We start from the raw sequence: 18,061 nt of genomic DNA on the forward strand, positions 1-18,061 counted from the left end.
GATGTAATTCTCTTTGAAGTGAGCAGCAAAACTCCTTTGGAGGTTAATGAGAACAGGATCAGGCCCTCCACAGTGAACTCGTGCTGAGAGCAGATAAGATCTTGAATCATTCAGAGCCAAGCATGTTATTTGCGCAACATGGGCAGGCTGAGTCAATCTCCGAATATTTTTAATGGGTGTCAACGTGAAGTGTTAATTCCACAAGTTATGTTGTTTTGCAGTTTGCCTGTGCCTGCTCTCCAGGCTGCATTCACGGATGGTACACATCCTCTCACTAGCTGCAAAGAAAAGCTGTTTCCACAACTGCTGCAAGAAAACACTTCTGAGAAAGTATAAAATGGGACTTTTACAAAGAATTGGAAAAACAAATGATAGTAGAAATACCTGCTAGACATTCAGATTGTCAGCATGCGTAGAAGTAAAAGTAGCCCCATTTCAAATACAGATTGCAACTTTTTTTTTTAAAAGAAAGGATCCTAAAATCAAAACAAGTATTCTGTAACTGATCATTTTTGAGAAACTAATCTTGATCTCTTTTTTTTTTTTTGACAAAACAGAGAAATGAGGTACTGAAGTCACAGACGCTTAGAGAATGTCAGCCCCTGGATAGTACCTATATACCCTTAATAAACAGGATCAGAAAAACACTGAATGTAGTTTGAAGCCTAATGAAATGAACTAAGCACTATGAACAGCTTTTGAATAAGAAATCTTTATTTTTTTACTTTCTCTTTTTCTGTGCCCAGGACCTCCATGCGCTTCCTAATGCATTTTGAAGCCAGGATGAAATTACAGCCCTCCCAAGGCCAACAGGAGGCTCGCTATTGCCTTCAGCAGAACCGGGATTTTACTCTTACTGTAAGATATCCTAAGAAACACTGGGCCCAACTGCCCACTTCTATGGAAAAAGTCAGCTGGAAACATAGCAAAGCCTACCACACAATTTCCTTTTTGTTCTCCCCTGAGGGGAGATTTTTAATCTTGGAGTGGAAAACAGGATCCAGGGAAACCTGGCGGAAACCCTGTGGTTGCCATCTAGAGAGAGCTGGCTCTGGCTGGGCTCCTCACCTTGCCCTGCTCCCTGGCCCACCACCGCCCGCGGCCCCAGCTTTGCAGCCCACCCTGCTTGTCCCTCTTCTGTGAAGCGACGAAGAGGGTTTTGTCTTGCTGTGATTCAGAAATACCCAGACAAAAGCTGTTTCTGTGACCCTGGGACATGTGCTGGAGGACCTCCCCACAGTTTCTGCACGCTCTGGGAAGCCATCCCCTTCCCACATCTGAGTTATGGTGGCCTTCAGCTACCCTTGGCAGGAGAGGCACCAGTCCTACATGGCCATAGTTCCCAGTTCATCATCTCAAACCTGGCCCGTGCAGACGACCATCTCTTCCTGCCCTCATTTCCATCTCTCTCCCCCCATGTCCTCAGCACGAGGGGACAGCAGCCCCAGCACAAGGCCAAGGGTGCCAGGTCTAGCAGCCTTTGTCACAGTGGTCTCCATCTGTTGTCACACGTGGGCTTAGGGCTGGTATGCTCCACCACTCAGGAACTTCAAGTCTTCACCTTCGTGTCAGGAAGCGGAGACTACGCTCGGACACCACGTTACAGCCATCCCAGCTGCAGCTCCTAACTGATATTGGTCAGATCCCACTTTCTTACCTTTGCCGCTGAGCACCGTTTGCTTCCATTAACTTCAGTAACAGTGAAGTGCCCAATCCTACAAAATAATAACACCTTGAGCATGTTGCAAAATTTTCTTTCACTTCCCTCAGAATTAGAATTTTTTTTTAATTAAGAATTAAATAAATAAACCACTTGCAGTCTTTTAAGAGGGCCTTATGCTAGGAAGTGACTAATTCCACTCCCTGTTCACAGAAAATAAAAGTGAAGCTTTCACCATTATAGACAAAGTACTAACTAGCAGCAAAATCTGACTTTGTGATGAGCTGTTTATCCTGCAATTCTTTTCATTTATATAAATATTTTGAGAAGCCCACCTTGAGGTTTTGCATTGGTGCTTTTTTTTTTATTATTTCCTCTTTGGATGCATTTGTACACAAGTAGGCTATAAATGAAACACTCATTTTCCTGAAGACAATCATGAAGGTGTGATTGCACCCTTTACTTCTCAATTTCATGTAAGAGCCAATTTATCATAATGCACAGTAATATTTGAACAAGTGGAAAAATCCTTATTTGCTCACACTACACTCTCAGTATTAAGATCAGCTCCTTGGGGATAGTATTTGCGCTTGTATTTAACAGTAAAGTGTAATGAATAAAGAAGCTGTCAAACAACTTGAGAGTAAGTCACTTGTCTATTTGGACAGCAATGATTTTGTGATGAACACTGCACAGTGAGTTCTCAAGAATAAACTGGGATCCGAATGAGTTATATTCTTGCAATGGTTATAGCAAGGCAACTTCCAGTGAGGTTATCCAAGAGGGCACGGGCAAGCGAGCAGCAGAATATGAGCCACAGAAGGTCAGCCAGGGATGTTTTAATGGCACATACTGCCTTTAACTTCCTCCATCAAATGCAGGGATTAAGAGCAGCCAGGACAGCCTCCACCCTAGGTAGGTGGGGGAAAAACAAAAGAGTGAGCACATCGCTCGGGCAGCCAGGAAAATGAGCCAATTCAGCACAGTCCGAGTAGTGCTGCTGCTGGTAGGACATCCATGGAGTTCGCAGAAGACTGCAAATGTTACCTCTGAGGAAGGGTGATAGTCCAGCACCCAAGATGCAGCAGCAGTCGTTGAACCGGTGGTGGGCAAGCTGCCGAGGGGACTGACATGCTCTTGTCTTGCTCAAACAGACTGCACACTCCTGTGGCTATCAGTCCTGTCCTTAGCTTCAGTAGTACTCCGAGCATGGTAGTGGAGGTCAAACAAGTTACCAGTAATAAAGCAATAGTAATTAACATGAACAAGACAACAGGACAAGTCATACAGCATCAGTGAGTCATACTGTTAGTCTCACTTAAAGACAGCAATGAGACTAGCACCGAGTCACAGAATGTAAAACAGTTATAAAATATCTGAATTATACAAATGAGCATGCAAGAAAACAGCATCAAGACATCCCACCTGAGGGATACAGGCCACTTTCATTTTTCTTGTGATCTTTGTCATGAAACTATCCCATGATAAATGACTTTTAAATCTGTGCTGTAGCAAGCGATTAATATTAGCCAAGTTATACCAGAACTACACAAAAAATACTGTTCCCCCTCACCCAAAGGGATTCTGGTGATACTATAATGCAGACAAGTTCCACCTACTGTGCTGCACTACTGACGTACGGTAGCCTTATATGTTAGCCTAGGATAACACCTTATTAAACACTGCAGACCATTAATAAGGCGACTATCCAAGAGACAGCTAATTGCATATAGAAATCACTTCAGTATTTCTGAAGAAGTTATTTCTAAGATAGTCCATCAAAAATACTTTTCATGGTGGCTGACACAAGGCTCCCAAGGCAGTGTGTTTACACCAGAGTTTAAGTGTTATTGCCAAGTTTCCGCCTTAGTGCGGTTCAATCACGTCCAATACGTTCACGCACTGCAACAAAGCCTTGGGATACTTGGACAAGGCTTGTGGGGTCTCAACCCAGCAGCATTTCATGTGAGGTCGGTGGCTGAATGTGGGTCTTCATTAAGTGTTGTCTGAGTAGAAGACTAGAGTTTATTTATTCAACCTCAAGATAAGCAATTTAATGCTGCTGATTTGAATGCAAACAAGGGCAAGACCTCATGCCTGGAAGAATCTCTAATGTGGTTACACTGGAAGTTTAGACTAAACACAAGTTGAGATCTGAAACACAGCTGTCACAAAATCGGCATGTTTTCTTAAAGCATTTAATTTTTTTAAAAGCATTGTCTACAACTAAACTATCAAAGTAGTACTACTTTTATCTTGCAATTATATATTGCTTATTAAGGCCTATTTTGCTAATTCACTGAAATCTCTCCCATATGACAGAAAGGATACTTGCTTCTCCATTTAGTGACCTCAAATGACTAAGTAACAGTGCAGAGTGAATTTCAGCTGGCAAGTAAATGTAATTATGGCTTTTTTTTTTTTTTTACAGAGTATAGTATTATCTAGACTGCTCCATACTGTCACTGGGCTACTCTCAAATGAATATGGGGCTCATAATGCTTCCAATGCCTCCAGGACCTAATCCTGGTGTGCTTAGTTTGTCCTTAAGCAGCTATTTCACATCTTAAAATGCTTGGAGACTTCTAAAAACTAAACTGTGAAAAGCAAAGCCTCAGCACTAAGTCACCAAGCCTTGCTTCCTAAACCCGCTAACCCATTTTTAAAATTATGGTACTGCTATTTCAAAACTGATCAGGAGCTTCAGAACAAAGCATTTCTCTGGTGACACTTCCGTGCTGTAAACACACAGGCAGCAAGGAGTTCAGTCCAAAGCAAGAAAAACAAAGTTCCCTTTCTCCATACGAGCAGGAATCATTGCCTAAGCCTTCCAGCTCAATTGATGAACAAGTGAGGCAAGAGATTTACAAATATGAGAAAACCCCACAGCTATGGACCTCAGAGCAACCCTCACTTCTAATGGGACCAAGCAGCTAAAGGACTTGCATTTTTAAATCAACGTTTGAATTCAGAATCCATATGATCCATTCACTCTAAGTTTGCATAACATGCAGAGCAATGATGGTCTGGGTTCAACAAGTGCAAACAACAACTAATAGAAATCTGAGAATTTTAAAAAAAGGGGGGGGCAATATTCAGAACTGATTTTGCATAGTATTGCCACACAGTTCTGTAGTGCTGTCATTGGAAACATCAAATATAATGCAATTCCAGTGTTTGAGCACTAGAGGGTCAATTCATTATGAAAACAGAGCCTTACCTCAGTTTCCTTATTTTTATAGGTAAGCATTTAACCTCTTACTTACCACCTCTTCAGCTGTTATGAGTTTTGCTAGCTGAAGCTCCTTCTGAGGCCATGCACCACTCGGATGGAGGAATCATGCCACACAAACACAAACTTTTTGCAAGGGTACCCTCGATTTTAAGCTATGCATGTCACACCAAACCCATGACTGCTTTCTCTGGTCAGCTGCAGGGTGCACACCTTTTCGAAAAGATCACTGTGTTGGTCTGGAAGTTCTCTCTTGTGACTGGGAGTGGTAAAAGACTGATGAGGCACTAGCCTATAGCCCATTCTGAAAAACACTCATCCTGTACATACACAGCAGCCTCTTCTCATGCCTAATTACCATTCCTTTGAATAATAATAAAAATGCAAATACTGTCCATTTAAATGAAAGGGATCCTCAGCACCACCTGCGATTGTACTCCTGCCCAACAAAGAAGCACCCGGATGGCAGCAGACCGGTGGGCATCATCCAGAGGGCAGAATTCAGGCCCGCTAGATTGTAGCCTTGCCACTCAATTAACAAACCCTAACACTTCTAAAAGTATATGCATATACCAGAAATTTGGGGCATTACTGTATGAACATACCAGAAATCCTTCTCCTTCCCAATAGGATTTGTTATGGAAACAGCATATAATTTCATTCCAATACCACAAATTTGCCACTACATTAAAGAGCATTACTGTTACTGAAGGACGAACGGTAAATCAGCAGCCCCAGCTCTCCAGGCTACAGCCCTCTTCAGGGGAATGGTGATTCTGAGTGCCCCTTCATTTCAGGCTATAAATATGTCCCACCAGAGAAAGCAAAGCTGTAGACTAAGGAATGCCTTAACAAGTACTTCTAGCCCAACAAACTTTGTTATACCACAGTTTTGTTCTTATATTACCCTTCTTGTCAGGGACAAGAGAACTGGGCAACACTGCTTCTTTGCATACAGTGATACTTTCCCTGGTAAACATGGTACATCAATTATACAGACTGTGTTGGAAAAAAAAACTGTCTAAATTCCCTGGAGCAATGGATAGATCTGTTTTTAACAGTAAGGTAAAACATCAGTGATGACTGCAATATACCCATGCAAAAGACAGCTTTGTATCATATTAATGAGGAGTCTCAAATACCATTATGTGTTGAAAAATAAAAGTACAAAAAGGCGAGTCATACAGATAGCACCACAGCATTCAGTAATGACTGTGACCTTTGCAAATTACTGCCCTGTGAAAGTTCACAAAAATTAGCAAACAAAAAAGCAGTGGGTTGCTGTTTTAAATTATTTTTAAATTATGATATTGTGCTCTCTAGTATATTTATTAAAATAACCAAGATTGAACATGGAGCTTCAGCTCTGCAATCTATGAAAAAAATCCCAAAGAACTGAAGGGGATCCATATCTGCTGCAAATCATGAACTGCAAATATTAACATTTTACTTCATGTAGAAACAGCAATTCAATTATTCATCTTTGAAAAGTTTTTTTTAAAAATTGGTCCTCCCATCCCTACCATAAATACAATGTCACTATTACAAATAAATGTGTTCTCCTATGCATAAATAAATCACACACATTCAGCTGCAAGAAAACAGATCAGTCAAAATGGCTCAAATGTAATTATACCAACTGACCAAAAAGAATTCCACTGCAACTGAAATTGAATGGGTTGTACTTCAGGTCATTAGCTGAGTGCTGACCAGTACAATTTTAAATGCTAAAATAGCCCCCCCCGGGGGGGGGGGGGGGGGGAACGACGACTTTAGAAAAATGTGCAAAATATCTGAGAAAGCGGGAACTATGTTCATGTAAAACAAATTTAAAAACAAAAAAAACCCTGCCGTGTTGTCTCACCTCATTATTTTGTTAAGCTTCCCTTACTTTTCTATGGCTGTTTATGCATCACGATCTGAAAGAAGTAAACCAGCCAAAAATCATTTACATCTTCCTCCAGATCTACAGAATGAAATGCTGCACTAGCTTATAACACTGGCAATCAGAAATTGAGTCTCATAATTAGCCAGTCTTTCCTAACAAATCCAGGCTTACAGAACGGCACTTCGAACAATGAATTAGAAAAAAAGGATGCGTTGTGTTGAAAGGTTTAAGAATGCGTGTACTTTCCACAAAGCTGAAATGCTTTCATGAACGTACCATTTAACTCTGGATTAACCAAACATTCCAAATTCAGGAAAACATAACTATTTCACTCATTAAAATATTCTGACAATATTGCAACATAGTGTGAGTGCCATTTTGAGCAGTGAGAAAATATTAATAGGAAAGGGAGAAGAAAGGCTAAGTTGAGAGAACCTTTTTCTTCAACAAAAAAAAAAGAAAAAGAACTGGTGAGCTTCTTTCTTCTCCTGCCATATAGCAGATCTCTTCTTGGATTTCACACCACCGACCATACCCTGTCAGAGATCTTGAACAGTTTACATTACTTCTTTTGAAGGATTAATCTAGACCGGCCCAGAGATAAAAACCAAAATGCACAATGAATTCCTACACTGAATTCCAGCTTTTTACTGTGAACTCAACATAAGAAAAGAAAAAAGGAATCCCACACATCTTGTAGTATATACACTGCTTTCACACAGTATTTAAGTTAGTCACAGGAATATGTAAAGGGACAAGATAGTTTTGTACAAAACCTCAATTTATTTCAGAGAAATTAAAAATATGGTATTTAATATATATAAATTTCTATTCCTCTATAAATATAGATGATCTTGTGATAATGAACAGAAATAAATGCATACCAAATTCAAATAATTTTGCATTTCAGGGTATGGTAGCCATAGATAATGTTTATAAACCTAAATACAGGCATTTGTAATATAAAAAAAGTTTAAAACAATACAGTCAGGAGAGAAGCATTCTGCTTTTTTTCATACAGAGGACTAAATACTCAAATGCATCTGTCAAAAGTTACAATTTCATTTTTAGCCTTTTTTTTCTTTTTGTGTTAAGAAGCACAATCCCACGCACCCAGGAGCATACAAGGTAGTAGATATATTGCACACATGGTAGCTTGTCTTTGCAGTATGCAATGTTATTACCGTACGGAAAAAAAGAGGGGGGGAAAAAAAGACAGCAGAGGCCCTTTAAGGTCTCGCATCCCAGCAGAGCACTTAACCATTCTGGTTTTCTGTTTTCCCTTCCTTTGTTTTTACTACTGGCAAAAATCATCACACCCTCATAATGTGTAATGAATTAAATGTCAATGAATTAAAATTCAGGGCAATGGCTCCAATGTTTCCCAAACGAAGAGCCAGCGTATGGATATAATTAAGTGGTAAAAAAAAAAAAAGAAAAAAAATCTGAACGCTGCGTTTTATTCCACTGAAGCTCTCGCTCCCGAGCCCGAATTTCCTGATCCTGCTAACCCCGGCCGACAGCAGCCCGGCAGGGAGGGGACCGGGGCAGGCGCCGGTGGCAGCACCCGCGGGGGGACCCCGGGGAGCGCCGGCCCCGCTCCGCCACCGCCCCCCGCTCCGCCGGCCCCCCTCGGAGCTTGCGACTGAAAAGCCGGCTTAAACACAAACAGACCGAGAGGGCAGTTTGGTGTACCTCTGTCCCCACCCACCTCCTCAGCCATCGGACGTGCTACAGGTGCAGACGGCGTTAAACCTCAACTCCTACAACAAAACAGGCCAACTCCTCTTCAACTATGTGGTGCATTTAAATAAATCTTATAAAATTGTTAGAGGGCAGCCGGCAGCCAACCCCCCTAGCCCCGGGCGCTGTGGAAAGGCTCTCCCTCCAGAGAAAAACCCGGCACACCTCCGGGCAGGGCTGGGTGTTCTTTCTACATCCCCCCCCCCCCCCCCCCCCAAAAAGGGCCTGCCGGGTCCCGCCTGGGTCAGCGGGGCTCGGCTCCGCTGCGGCCGGCCGAGGCGAGCTGAGGCGCCGTCCCCGCGCCACGGCCGGGCGGCTGCCGGCCCTCCCCGGCACGGGGCCCGGCGCCCGGCGGTGGTCCGTCCTCCCCGCCACGGGACCGGGGCCGGCGCCGGGGCCGGGACCGGGACGGGAAGCGGCGCTCCTCCCCAACCCCACCTCCACCGCCACATACCTCTGGCAGGCCGGGCGCGGGGCCCGGGGCCCGGGGCCCAGCCCGCGTCAGGAGGCGCCCCCGGCCGCGGCAGCAGCCTCGCTCCGGGCCCCGCTGCTCACGCAACTGAAACTCCCAGCAAAGCCATTACAAAACCTGCGTGGGGGAGAAGAAAGGGGTTTGGTTTGGTTTCTCTTACCGGCAGTTTTTCCCATCCTGCCCTACGAAATAAAAAATCCAACGCCCCCTTTTTTTTTTAAATAAAAAAAAAAGGGGGGGGGCGAGGAAGCAAAATCCGCAAACGGGTTAAAAGTGTCCTAAATAATTAAAAAAAGTGAGATTTTTGTAATTTAAATACAAATATACTTACAAAATCTTACACAGGCTATTTACATCCCTCTCCCCCAACCCGACAGTGCGCTCAGTTCCGACAGGAGACGGCCCGAGAGGAGCGGGGAGGGCAGAGCCGGCGGTCCCAGGCGCCGGGGTCCCCACCTGGCTCGTCCTCTGCTCCCCGCCGCCTGCGGAAGCGACTCGCCGTCCCCCAAAGTTTGCCCAGGCTGGATAAGCAGCTGCCTCCCGAGGCAGAGCCCCGGTCCCCCAGCCGGCCGCCATCCCCCCGGCCCGGCGGACAGGGGTCTCAGACGGTGGTCTCGCCCTGCTTGCTGTTGGTGAGCCGGGTGTAAAACTTCCTCCAGGAGTTCAGGGTTTTCCCAGACCAGATCCAGAAGCCCGAGGTGATGCCCACGATTAAGGTCATGAGATACTTGATCATGAAGACGGTGAAGTCGGGGCTCATGGGCGGGTGGTGGCTGCTGTGGTTGTTGGGGCAGGGGATGGCATAGCTCTTACAGCTCTGCGTGACCCAGCTCCTCTCCCACTGTTCCCTAAAAGCTTGCTCGTAAAAATAGCAGGCAATGACGATGGTGGCCGGCACCGTGTAGAGGACGCTGAAGATGCCTATCCTCACCATGAGCTTCTCCAGCTTCTCCGTCTTGGTGCCGTCGTGCTTCATGATGGTCCGGATCCTGAAGAGGGACACGAAGCCGGCCAGCAGGAAGGAGGTGCCGATGAACAGGTAGACGAACAAGGGGGCCAGCACGAAGCCCCGCAGAGCGTCCACGTTGTTGATGCCCACAAAGCAGACGCCGCTAAGGACGTCCCCGTCCACCTGCCCCAGGGCCAGGATGGTGATGGTCTTGATGGCCGGCACGGCCCAGGCAGCCAGGTGGAAGTACTGGGAGTTGGCCTCGATGGCCTCGTGGCCCCACTTCATGCCGGCAGCGAGGAACCAGGTGAGCGAGAGGATGACCCACCAGATGGAGCTGGCCATGCCGAAGAAGTAGAGCATCATGAAGAGGATGGTGCAGCCCTCCCGCTTCGTGCCCTGCGCCACGGTGCGGGAGCCGTCCTCGGCGAAGCGTTCGTTGCAGACCACCCTCTCCTCCAGGAGGAAGCCGGCGATGTAGGCCACGGCCACTGCCGTGTAGCAGCCCGAGAGGAAGATGATGGGCCGCTCGGGGTAGCTGAACCGCTTCATGTCCACCAGGTAGGTGAGGACGGTGAAGAGGGTGGAGGCGCAGCAGAGCACCGACCAGATGCCGATCCAGGTGCGGGAGAAGCGCAGCTCCTCGGGCCCGAAGTACATGAGCCCGTAGAGGCGGCCGGGCTCGCAGGGGGCCCCGCAGTCCTTCTCCCCCAGGAAGCGGTAGTTCAGATAGGAGGGCACCTTCAGCGCCCGCGGGCAGGAGAAGCGCCCGCGGGGCTCGCCGGGCCCCGAGCCCCCGGCACCGCCGCCGCCCCCGCGGTGGGGGTTGCTGGTCCAGCTCTCGGGGCGCAGGGCGGGCGTGGGGGTGCCGCGCTCGGAGGCGTTTTGCCCCACGCAGAGCTCGCCGGCCCCGTGCACCGGGAACTTCTCGCAGCGCAGCGTGTCGGGCCACTGGAAGCCGAACTTGTTCATGAGGGCCTCGCAGCCCTGGCGGGCCCGCTCGCACAGGGAGCGGCAGGGCGGCAGGGCCTGCTCCAGCACGGTGCACACCGGGGCGTACATGGAGCAGAGGAAGAACTTGAGCTCGGCCGAGCACTGCACCTTCACCAGCGGGTAGAACTGGTGCACCTCCAGCCCCGCGTCCTCCTGGTTGGTGTGGCCCAGCAGGTTGGGCATGATGGTCTGGTTGTAGGCGATGTCGGTGCAGAGCGGGATGGAGATGGGCTGGCAGTAGCCGTGGTCCGGGATGGAGATACCCCGCTCGCCGTTGTACTGCGGCGCCGGCGGCTGGCCGCCGGCCGGCAGCGCCGCCGCCCACAGCAGCAGCAGCAGCAGTAGCAGCGGCCGCGGCGGCAGCCGCGGGCACCGGCCGCCGCCCGCCCGCCGCCCGCCGCCAACTTCCCCGCCGCCGCTCGCCGCCGGCCCGCGCCGCTCGGCCATGCTCAGTCGGTGCCGCCTGCCCAGCCGGGCTCCCGCCGCCCCGCCGCCGCCGCCGCTGCTCCTCCCGGCCCGAACTTGCGACTCATGAAGGGAGCGGCGGGCAGGGACGGGGCAGCCCCGGCCGCCACTCGCGCGGCCGCGGCGCGCAGCTCTGCCCGCACCGGCGGCAGCGCCCGCCGCGCCTCCGACTACCGCCGCCGCCGCCTCCGCCGCCGCCGCCGCCTGACCATTTGTGCCGGCCCCTCGAGCCCGCGCCCCTCGCCTCGCCGCGCCGCGCCGCGCTCCCTCCGACCGGTTTCCAGGCGCCCCGCAGTCTGCCTTTCACCGGGAGGGAGGAGCCTTGAAACCGACGCCGAACTTTCCTGCGTAAGGGACCGTCTCCCAACGCCTCACCCGGGGGCGGGCGCAGGCGGGCGCGGGGCTGCCCCGCGCCGCGCACAAAGGCGGCGGGGAAAGGGGGGGGGAGGGCGCCGCGGTGGGGCGGCCCCGTGCGGGGCCGGGGGGCGGGAGGGGGACGACGATCGGGGGGGCGGGGGGCCGTGCCTTTTCGGTCGGCAGCACGGAGGGGCAGGGGGAGGCCGGCCCCGCGGGGGCGGCTGGGCTGGCCGCCGGCGGCTGCAGCGCGGAGCCGCCGGGGTGCCGGTCACGGCCGTCCCGGGGGGTGTTTTTGGATTCCCCGGTGATGACGATAGTTAAGGCCTTTGAACTGCGCACCTCGGCGGGGTCCGAGGCCCATCAAACTCGGCGTCACCCCCGGCGGAAAGGCAGCTGTGCTAATTTCGGCTCCATTCACAGCCCGCCGGGGGGCGGTGGGGGGGGGGCGGCGCGGGGAATCGGTATTTGCCAAATAGCGACGGGCGGGGGGGCGGTGCTGTTGTCAGGAGTCTGGCGGCAGGGAGCAGTGAACCATCGGGCAGCATCGTTGCAGGGCTGCAGGCCAGAAGCTGGGGCTGCTGAGGTAACTTCGGGCGCGGGCAGGAGCGGCGGCAGCGTGCGGGCAGGGAGCGCGACGTGCGCTTCTCACACACGCAACCCGGGATGTGCGAGTGGCCAAAACTCGCCTCCCTCCAGGGACGCTTGTAGTATTTCGCCACCGAGTTACTGCCCGTGTTTTATGTGCGTCTTCCTCCTGTCGTGTCTACGGCACCAGCCTGAGATATGAAAATAATCCCAACAGGGCTTTCCCATTCCCCTTCCTCCCTCTGCCCAGTGGGCAGCTCTTCCAGCTTAATTCAAGATGAATGCTGCGTGACTTGCAAATGCCTCCCATCAGGTTTTTGAAATACTGGCTATATTCTGGGGAGGGGGTGAATGGGCATACAGTGACCGCCAACAGTGGCCATTTCTGCTCCTCTAAAGCCCCGTTGCTCACACAGAATGGAGGTCCTGTTGGCTCTTCCGAAACGTGTAGTCGGGAAAAATGATGGAGGCTGAAAGGGGGATTTACTGTACTCACTGGAATTCAATAAGAATAATAAACCGTGCTCCTGGAGAGGAGGAGGAGGAGAATCCTACCACGTTCTCCAAACATGGAGTAATCAAGCCTCTGTGTCGTGTACGTGAATGTCCTCGTATTTGTCCGACGGTTAATGCTGCCATTCAGAGCTGAACCAGGCATGAAACTTCTCCGGCCAGCTGTCTTCCTTCTCTGCAGCATGCTCCCACCCTTTCCACGTTATACGCTAATGAGCTGCAAAAATCTATTAGGAACAAAACAAGCCCAGCATTTATTTCTAGCTGTCACAGGTGGCAAGGGTTAATAAAAGACATCCGTATTTCTTGGATAGCTACAGATAAAATTTGGACCATGCTATTTAGGCCACTTTCTTTCTCCCAGCAGTGCTGTCCCACATTCAAACTAATTAATAGCAAGATCTATGCTGTGTAACGACTGCAGGAGTGGGATCAAGTTTAGAAATTGCACAACCTTAAATATGTCGACTGCTGATGTCCTCGTTTACTGAGGTTCACTGAGTTCTGTCAAGAACTCTCTTCTCAGAGGACCGTAGTTCAAAAATTATATGATAGCATTTTCCATCTTCTGCTGAAGAAAAGTTTGATTCCTTGCATATCGTATTTACAGTTTAAAGCTACAGATTTTCCTCTTTGAATCTACATCAGTAATTAAAATTACTAATTCCTTTCTAGCACAAAACCTAATTTATATTCAGCCCTAAATGATAGTATTGTTTTCCTATTCATCCTAAAACAACTGAACAATGAATCTTTAGACAGGAACAAGTATTATACATGCTCTTTCTCATGGAAAATGAGTGTGAATTTCTAGTCTCAGGAAGCCTCCATGGCTTTCTGCTTGTGATCTTCAGACCTGGGGACACATCACACAATCCAGGAAAGGTAATTAAGATGCCTAAGTCCATCATCAGTTGGCTGAAATTCTATCTATGGGGGTCTGCATTTGAAATATTTAGGAAATACTTGCTTCTCAAACTGAAAAACACTGAAAAGTCACTGTTATAAGTTGCTGTGTGCCACAAGCCAGAAGATTGTTCCAGGAGAAAGATCAGTGTATACAGGACAAGGTTTGTACATGTAGGTAATAGCTTTTTTCAGACCAGCTGGTATAGAAGGAGAAGTAGACAAATTTCTGGGTTAACAAGCTTTTTTTTTGGTTCTGAAGCAGTAACTACCAAAGCTAAAAGCAACTTGGGAACGAGTGCTTAGGGCTTAGATAGGGATGTATCAGTGAGACCAGCTCAGAAAGAAAAAGTGGAAACAGGAATAGAGGGGGTGTTGTGGGGGGAAGAATGAGGGCTGAGAGCTGGTAAGTTCAGGAAGGTTCCTAGGACTTGCTGGTTTTAACTGTTTAATGATTATTCACATAACAGAAGAAAATCCTGCGTGGAAAGAATCTTCCCAGAAGCACTTGTCCTACATTTCAAGCACCCCAAACCACAAAACTCATCACTAGAAGTATAATTCTCTGTGGTCTAAAACACCAGATCAATTTAAACCGTGCCTGAGCAGAAAATGTAAGGTGTGTTGATGCCCATCCGCTACTATAGCAATGAACACCCCCTGCCATTAAACCACTAGCATCCCCCAGTCTTACGTTTGCAGTTCCAGGACTGTAACGTACTTCATCCTGTGCACGGCTGCTTTCCTGGTAGTTTTGCTGCTGAAAATGACCACTCAGCAGCAGCATGAGCTCCAAGAGACTGTCTTCATAGACCAAAACACTGTGCTGTTGGTGAGGGGAGTTTCTCACAAAACAGGACATTCTCCCTCTCCTCTTTCAGACCTGATCCTTAAGGGAAACTACATAACTCGTCCCACAGAAGTGAGCACGGGAACTAGGTTTCCTAACTCTGCCCAACACCCAAAAAATGGGGACTCAGCAGAGATGTTGCTCTGATAGTATATTGTAATTTCCTTCTGCTTCCATCCCCCCTGCTTACTTCTCTCCAGATCAACAGACTGCAAGGTAACTGTCTCTCCTTTTTGCTTAGCTAATAAGTGCCACTCTTTCTCCCATCCTTAACATCATTAAGATCATTAATGTCCTCTCTATTCTAAAGCTACTATCTTCTTCCTTTCAGAGCTGGCTTAATTAATAAGTATCATAGTAAATGTTAAGCAATTGTTCTTAACTGAAAGCTGCAGCTGGTGTTTCTAACCCAAAGAAAAGTTTGTATAACCAAAAGTTTGTGTCATTTTTCCAGCTATATGTCTTCATCTAATAAAAGATACTACTTCTTCATACAACCCCAGTACTGCACATCACATCCACAGGAGACTATCGCTGTGTGTCTGCATTGTTCTTTTAATGATTCCTTAGGTATCCACCACAGGTGACTGTTGGAGAGAGGAGACTGACTAGATGCCACCTTTGCTTAGGTCAGTACAACAGTAACCATGTTCTTACAAAGACAAATAGTATCTTCCATAAAGCACGGGCACTCTTCCCCCTTGCCATGGAAATAAAATCTTCTGTTCTAAAAGAAACCAAAATTTGGGCATTAAGATCATACCTTAAAAGGAATTTCAGCTTTTATTTCAAAAGAATGTGCTGATGTTCTTGCTACAGTAGCTATGAGGGGAAATTAGGACTCGGGCAGGTGAGACGAGTACCGAGTTTTGTCCTCTTACATTGTTTATAACCCAGTAGTATCCTCACTCTGCTGCTGTCCTCAGGGTACTGGTTTGTACTGGTTTTACTTGTTATGGGGGATGCGGGACACAAATCTTTGGCCAAAAAAAAAAAAATGAAGCTATCTAAATCTTTAATTTTGGAAAGAAACAAAGTAGAAAGTAGTTGCAGTATTTTCTTGTTTTCCTCTGAGTGACTGGCAGAAATAGGATAGAGTGAGTGCTTCCTTTCCACAGCATTTAAGGAAGACTCGTTTCTCTAGAAGAAATGATTCACCTTTATCTCACAGGCCTATGTTACATACAGAGAATGCAAATATAAGCACAAACTATATTTGTAGTAAGGCTAGTGACCACCCAAATGAATAAAATATAAACACAGTTGGTAACATAAATGCATGTTTGTCCACAAAATTACAGCAAAAGTTATGCTCAGATAATTAGCTTTTTAGTTTATTCAAGACTTCATTATTTAAATGTCAAGGGGTTAAAAGTAAGATCATATTACAGTGGGACCAGTTAAAAGCTGATTTTTGTCTCATGTTGAGCATGAATCTTGGCTGATAAGAACAGTTAATATTTTGGGGGGCAGGGGCCTTAGTTCTGGATGGAAAGAAGGGATTTTTGATAGCTCGGTAGAGAGAAGGGTTCAATTTTGTAATCTGTGATGGGCAGCAATGTGTATACTAAATTCATGAAGTCTCTTGGAGTGACCTAGGGGTTTTCAGATGAGACAGTACAGGCCCACAGCTCAGGTGGGTCTCATTTCAGTTCTTGGTGCTGGCAGTACACATCACATCAAGTCCGCACGATACACAGACTAGGATGCTTGCTGAAGAATCAGTACGAAGACTGTAAATGCAGTGATATGAAGGAGAGGTGATCGCTGTGTCATATATCTCAAATTGTAAGATGAAATAAGGTACCCCCTTACATTGCCATATTAAAGCTACCATATATTTCTGGTTATAAAATCCTTAATCCAGGTAATACACACCCTTAAACTAAGTTGCTTGACCTTAGAAATTGACACACAGGTCAACAGACTGAAATTCTGGAGAGAAAGTACCTGGACAAGACTCCCAAGCAGCTTTTACAGTTGCACGGTAAGATATTTTTCACTTTACAACATGCCAATGACGTAGCCATCTGCCCCAGGGCCATGGGCCATAGCATCTCACGGATTTAGTCTTGCCAGAAGAACAAAATCCTTAAAATTTAAAAGCCTACCTTGGACATTGACTATTTCTTGGAACATCTAGAAGACTCTTGGAAGTATGCCTGTGCTGACAAAAATAACAAACACATGCAGTGATTGGCAAAGAAAATCAGTAGGAGCTGAACATGAACCCTAGGCGATGGTGCAGTCAGCAGCCAGAATACTTACTGCAGTGAAGGGTCTCAAGGCTGTACAGCCAAGTGCTCAGAAAGTCATCTCGGCACAGAGGCAGTTGTTATTAACGGGCATTTGACAAGATACCAAGGAATTATCTTACCATCAGGTGGCCCAGGTCATCTTACCCTCAAATTCATCCCAGATGCCTTTATATGTGCCTTTTATTAATTGGCTGTATTAGTCTGTGATTGTCAATTTAGGTAAAAATTGTACTTTTATTTGTATTTGGGGGTTGTGGGAATAAAAGAAATAGATAGAATAGAAATGCAGCTCTAGCCACTGAAGTCAGTGGTAATTTACTCCTGCTGTGTGACACCTATTGTAACCCAAACTCCTACCGTGTAGCATGGGCTACAAATAAAGAGCAATCTTTGACTACCACTCGTGTAAGTCAGCCCCCCATTACAGTGATTTTATATGCTTTAAAGAGGCATGAGGAGAAACGGTATGTGCAGTCAAAGCGGACTACAAAGAGTCTCTTCCTCCCAATACCCGCAGCATTTTTTCCTTAATGCTGTTTATTCAAGATAGATTGAGTATGTGGAGATTTGATTTGGTTTTCTTTTCTGTTCAGAAGAAATGTAGATGATCCCTTGCAAATTAAAGCCGTATGTTGCCTGCCTTCCCTGACATGTTCTGCGCTGGGGTGAGAGGCACAGGGGCTGCAGCCTGGCTGCTGCTGCCAGAAGTTTTCCGGAGAACAAGAAAAAGTCACAACTCTTAAAAGGGCAATTGCAGATCACAGCTCATTTTGTTCAGAGAGAATGCGAACATTTTTACTCTCTTTTTATTTCCATTTCTTGAGTGAGTTCTTCTACAGTTACATACAGTGCCTGAAAACACAGACTCTCTCTTGTTCTTCAAACACAGAGATGCTGATTTAAGGGCCTAAGCTGGCAATCCTTACTCCCGGGAGTAGACCTGCTGATTTCACGGATGCAAGGGAAGCGAGTAGAGCTTCACAATGCTGTGATGCAAGGAGAAATTCCGTGATGAGCTTTTACTTCTGGTCTCACACTGCTTTTGCCGTGCTTTAAGTACATAGCTTTTAAAGAAATTACTCCCCATTTCCACTGATCTAAATGAGATTCAGATCATATTTTCTGCATTAGTATTTCAAGATACACAAATTGAAAAGGTATGTGTGTGAGGTGGGGGGACAGAGTGGAGG

General features: G+C 47.3%; 1 protein-coding gene across 2 annotated transcripts; it reads right to left on the minus strand.

Moving 5' to 3' along the window:
* Positions 1-762: 762 nt before the first annotated feature.
* On the minus strand, positions 763-11,785 carry FZD1 (frizzled class receptor 1). 2 transcript variants are annotated; one of them, XR_008237326.1, is made up of 2 exons: positions 8,978-11,785; positions 763-1,715 (listed from the first exon to the last, which is right to left on the minus strand). XR_008237326.1 is itself a non-coding variant. In XM_052802543.1 (1 exon), the coding sequence occupies exon 1, from the start codon at positions 11,382-11,384 to the stop codon at positions 9,597-9,599; it is 1,788 nt and encodes a 595-aa protein (XP_052658503.1). In that variant the 5' UTR covers positions 11,385-11,785; the 3' UTR covers positions 2,298-9,596. The 2 variants fall into 2 exon arrangements, 1 of the variants encoding a protein (XP_052658503.1); XM_052802543.1 differs by lacking the exon at positions 763-1,715 and having other exon boundaries at positions 2,298-11,785.
* Positions 11,786-18,061: the final 6,276 nt, after the last annotated feature.

Source organism: Harpia harpyja, chromosome 1, assembly GCF_026419915.1.
Source record: "Harpia harpyja isolate bHarHar1 chromosome 1, bHarHar1 primary haplotype, whole genome shotgun sequence".
Classification (NCBI taxonomy): domain Eukaryota; kingdom Metazoa; phylum Chordata; class Aves; order Accipitriformes; family Accipitridae; genus Harpia; species Harpia harpyja.

Coding starts and splice junctions, on each gene's coding strand:
- FZD1 (XM_052802543.1), bottom strand. CDS start 11,384: ATGGCCGAGCGGCGCGGGCCGGCGGCGAGCGGCGGCGGGGAAGTTGGC.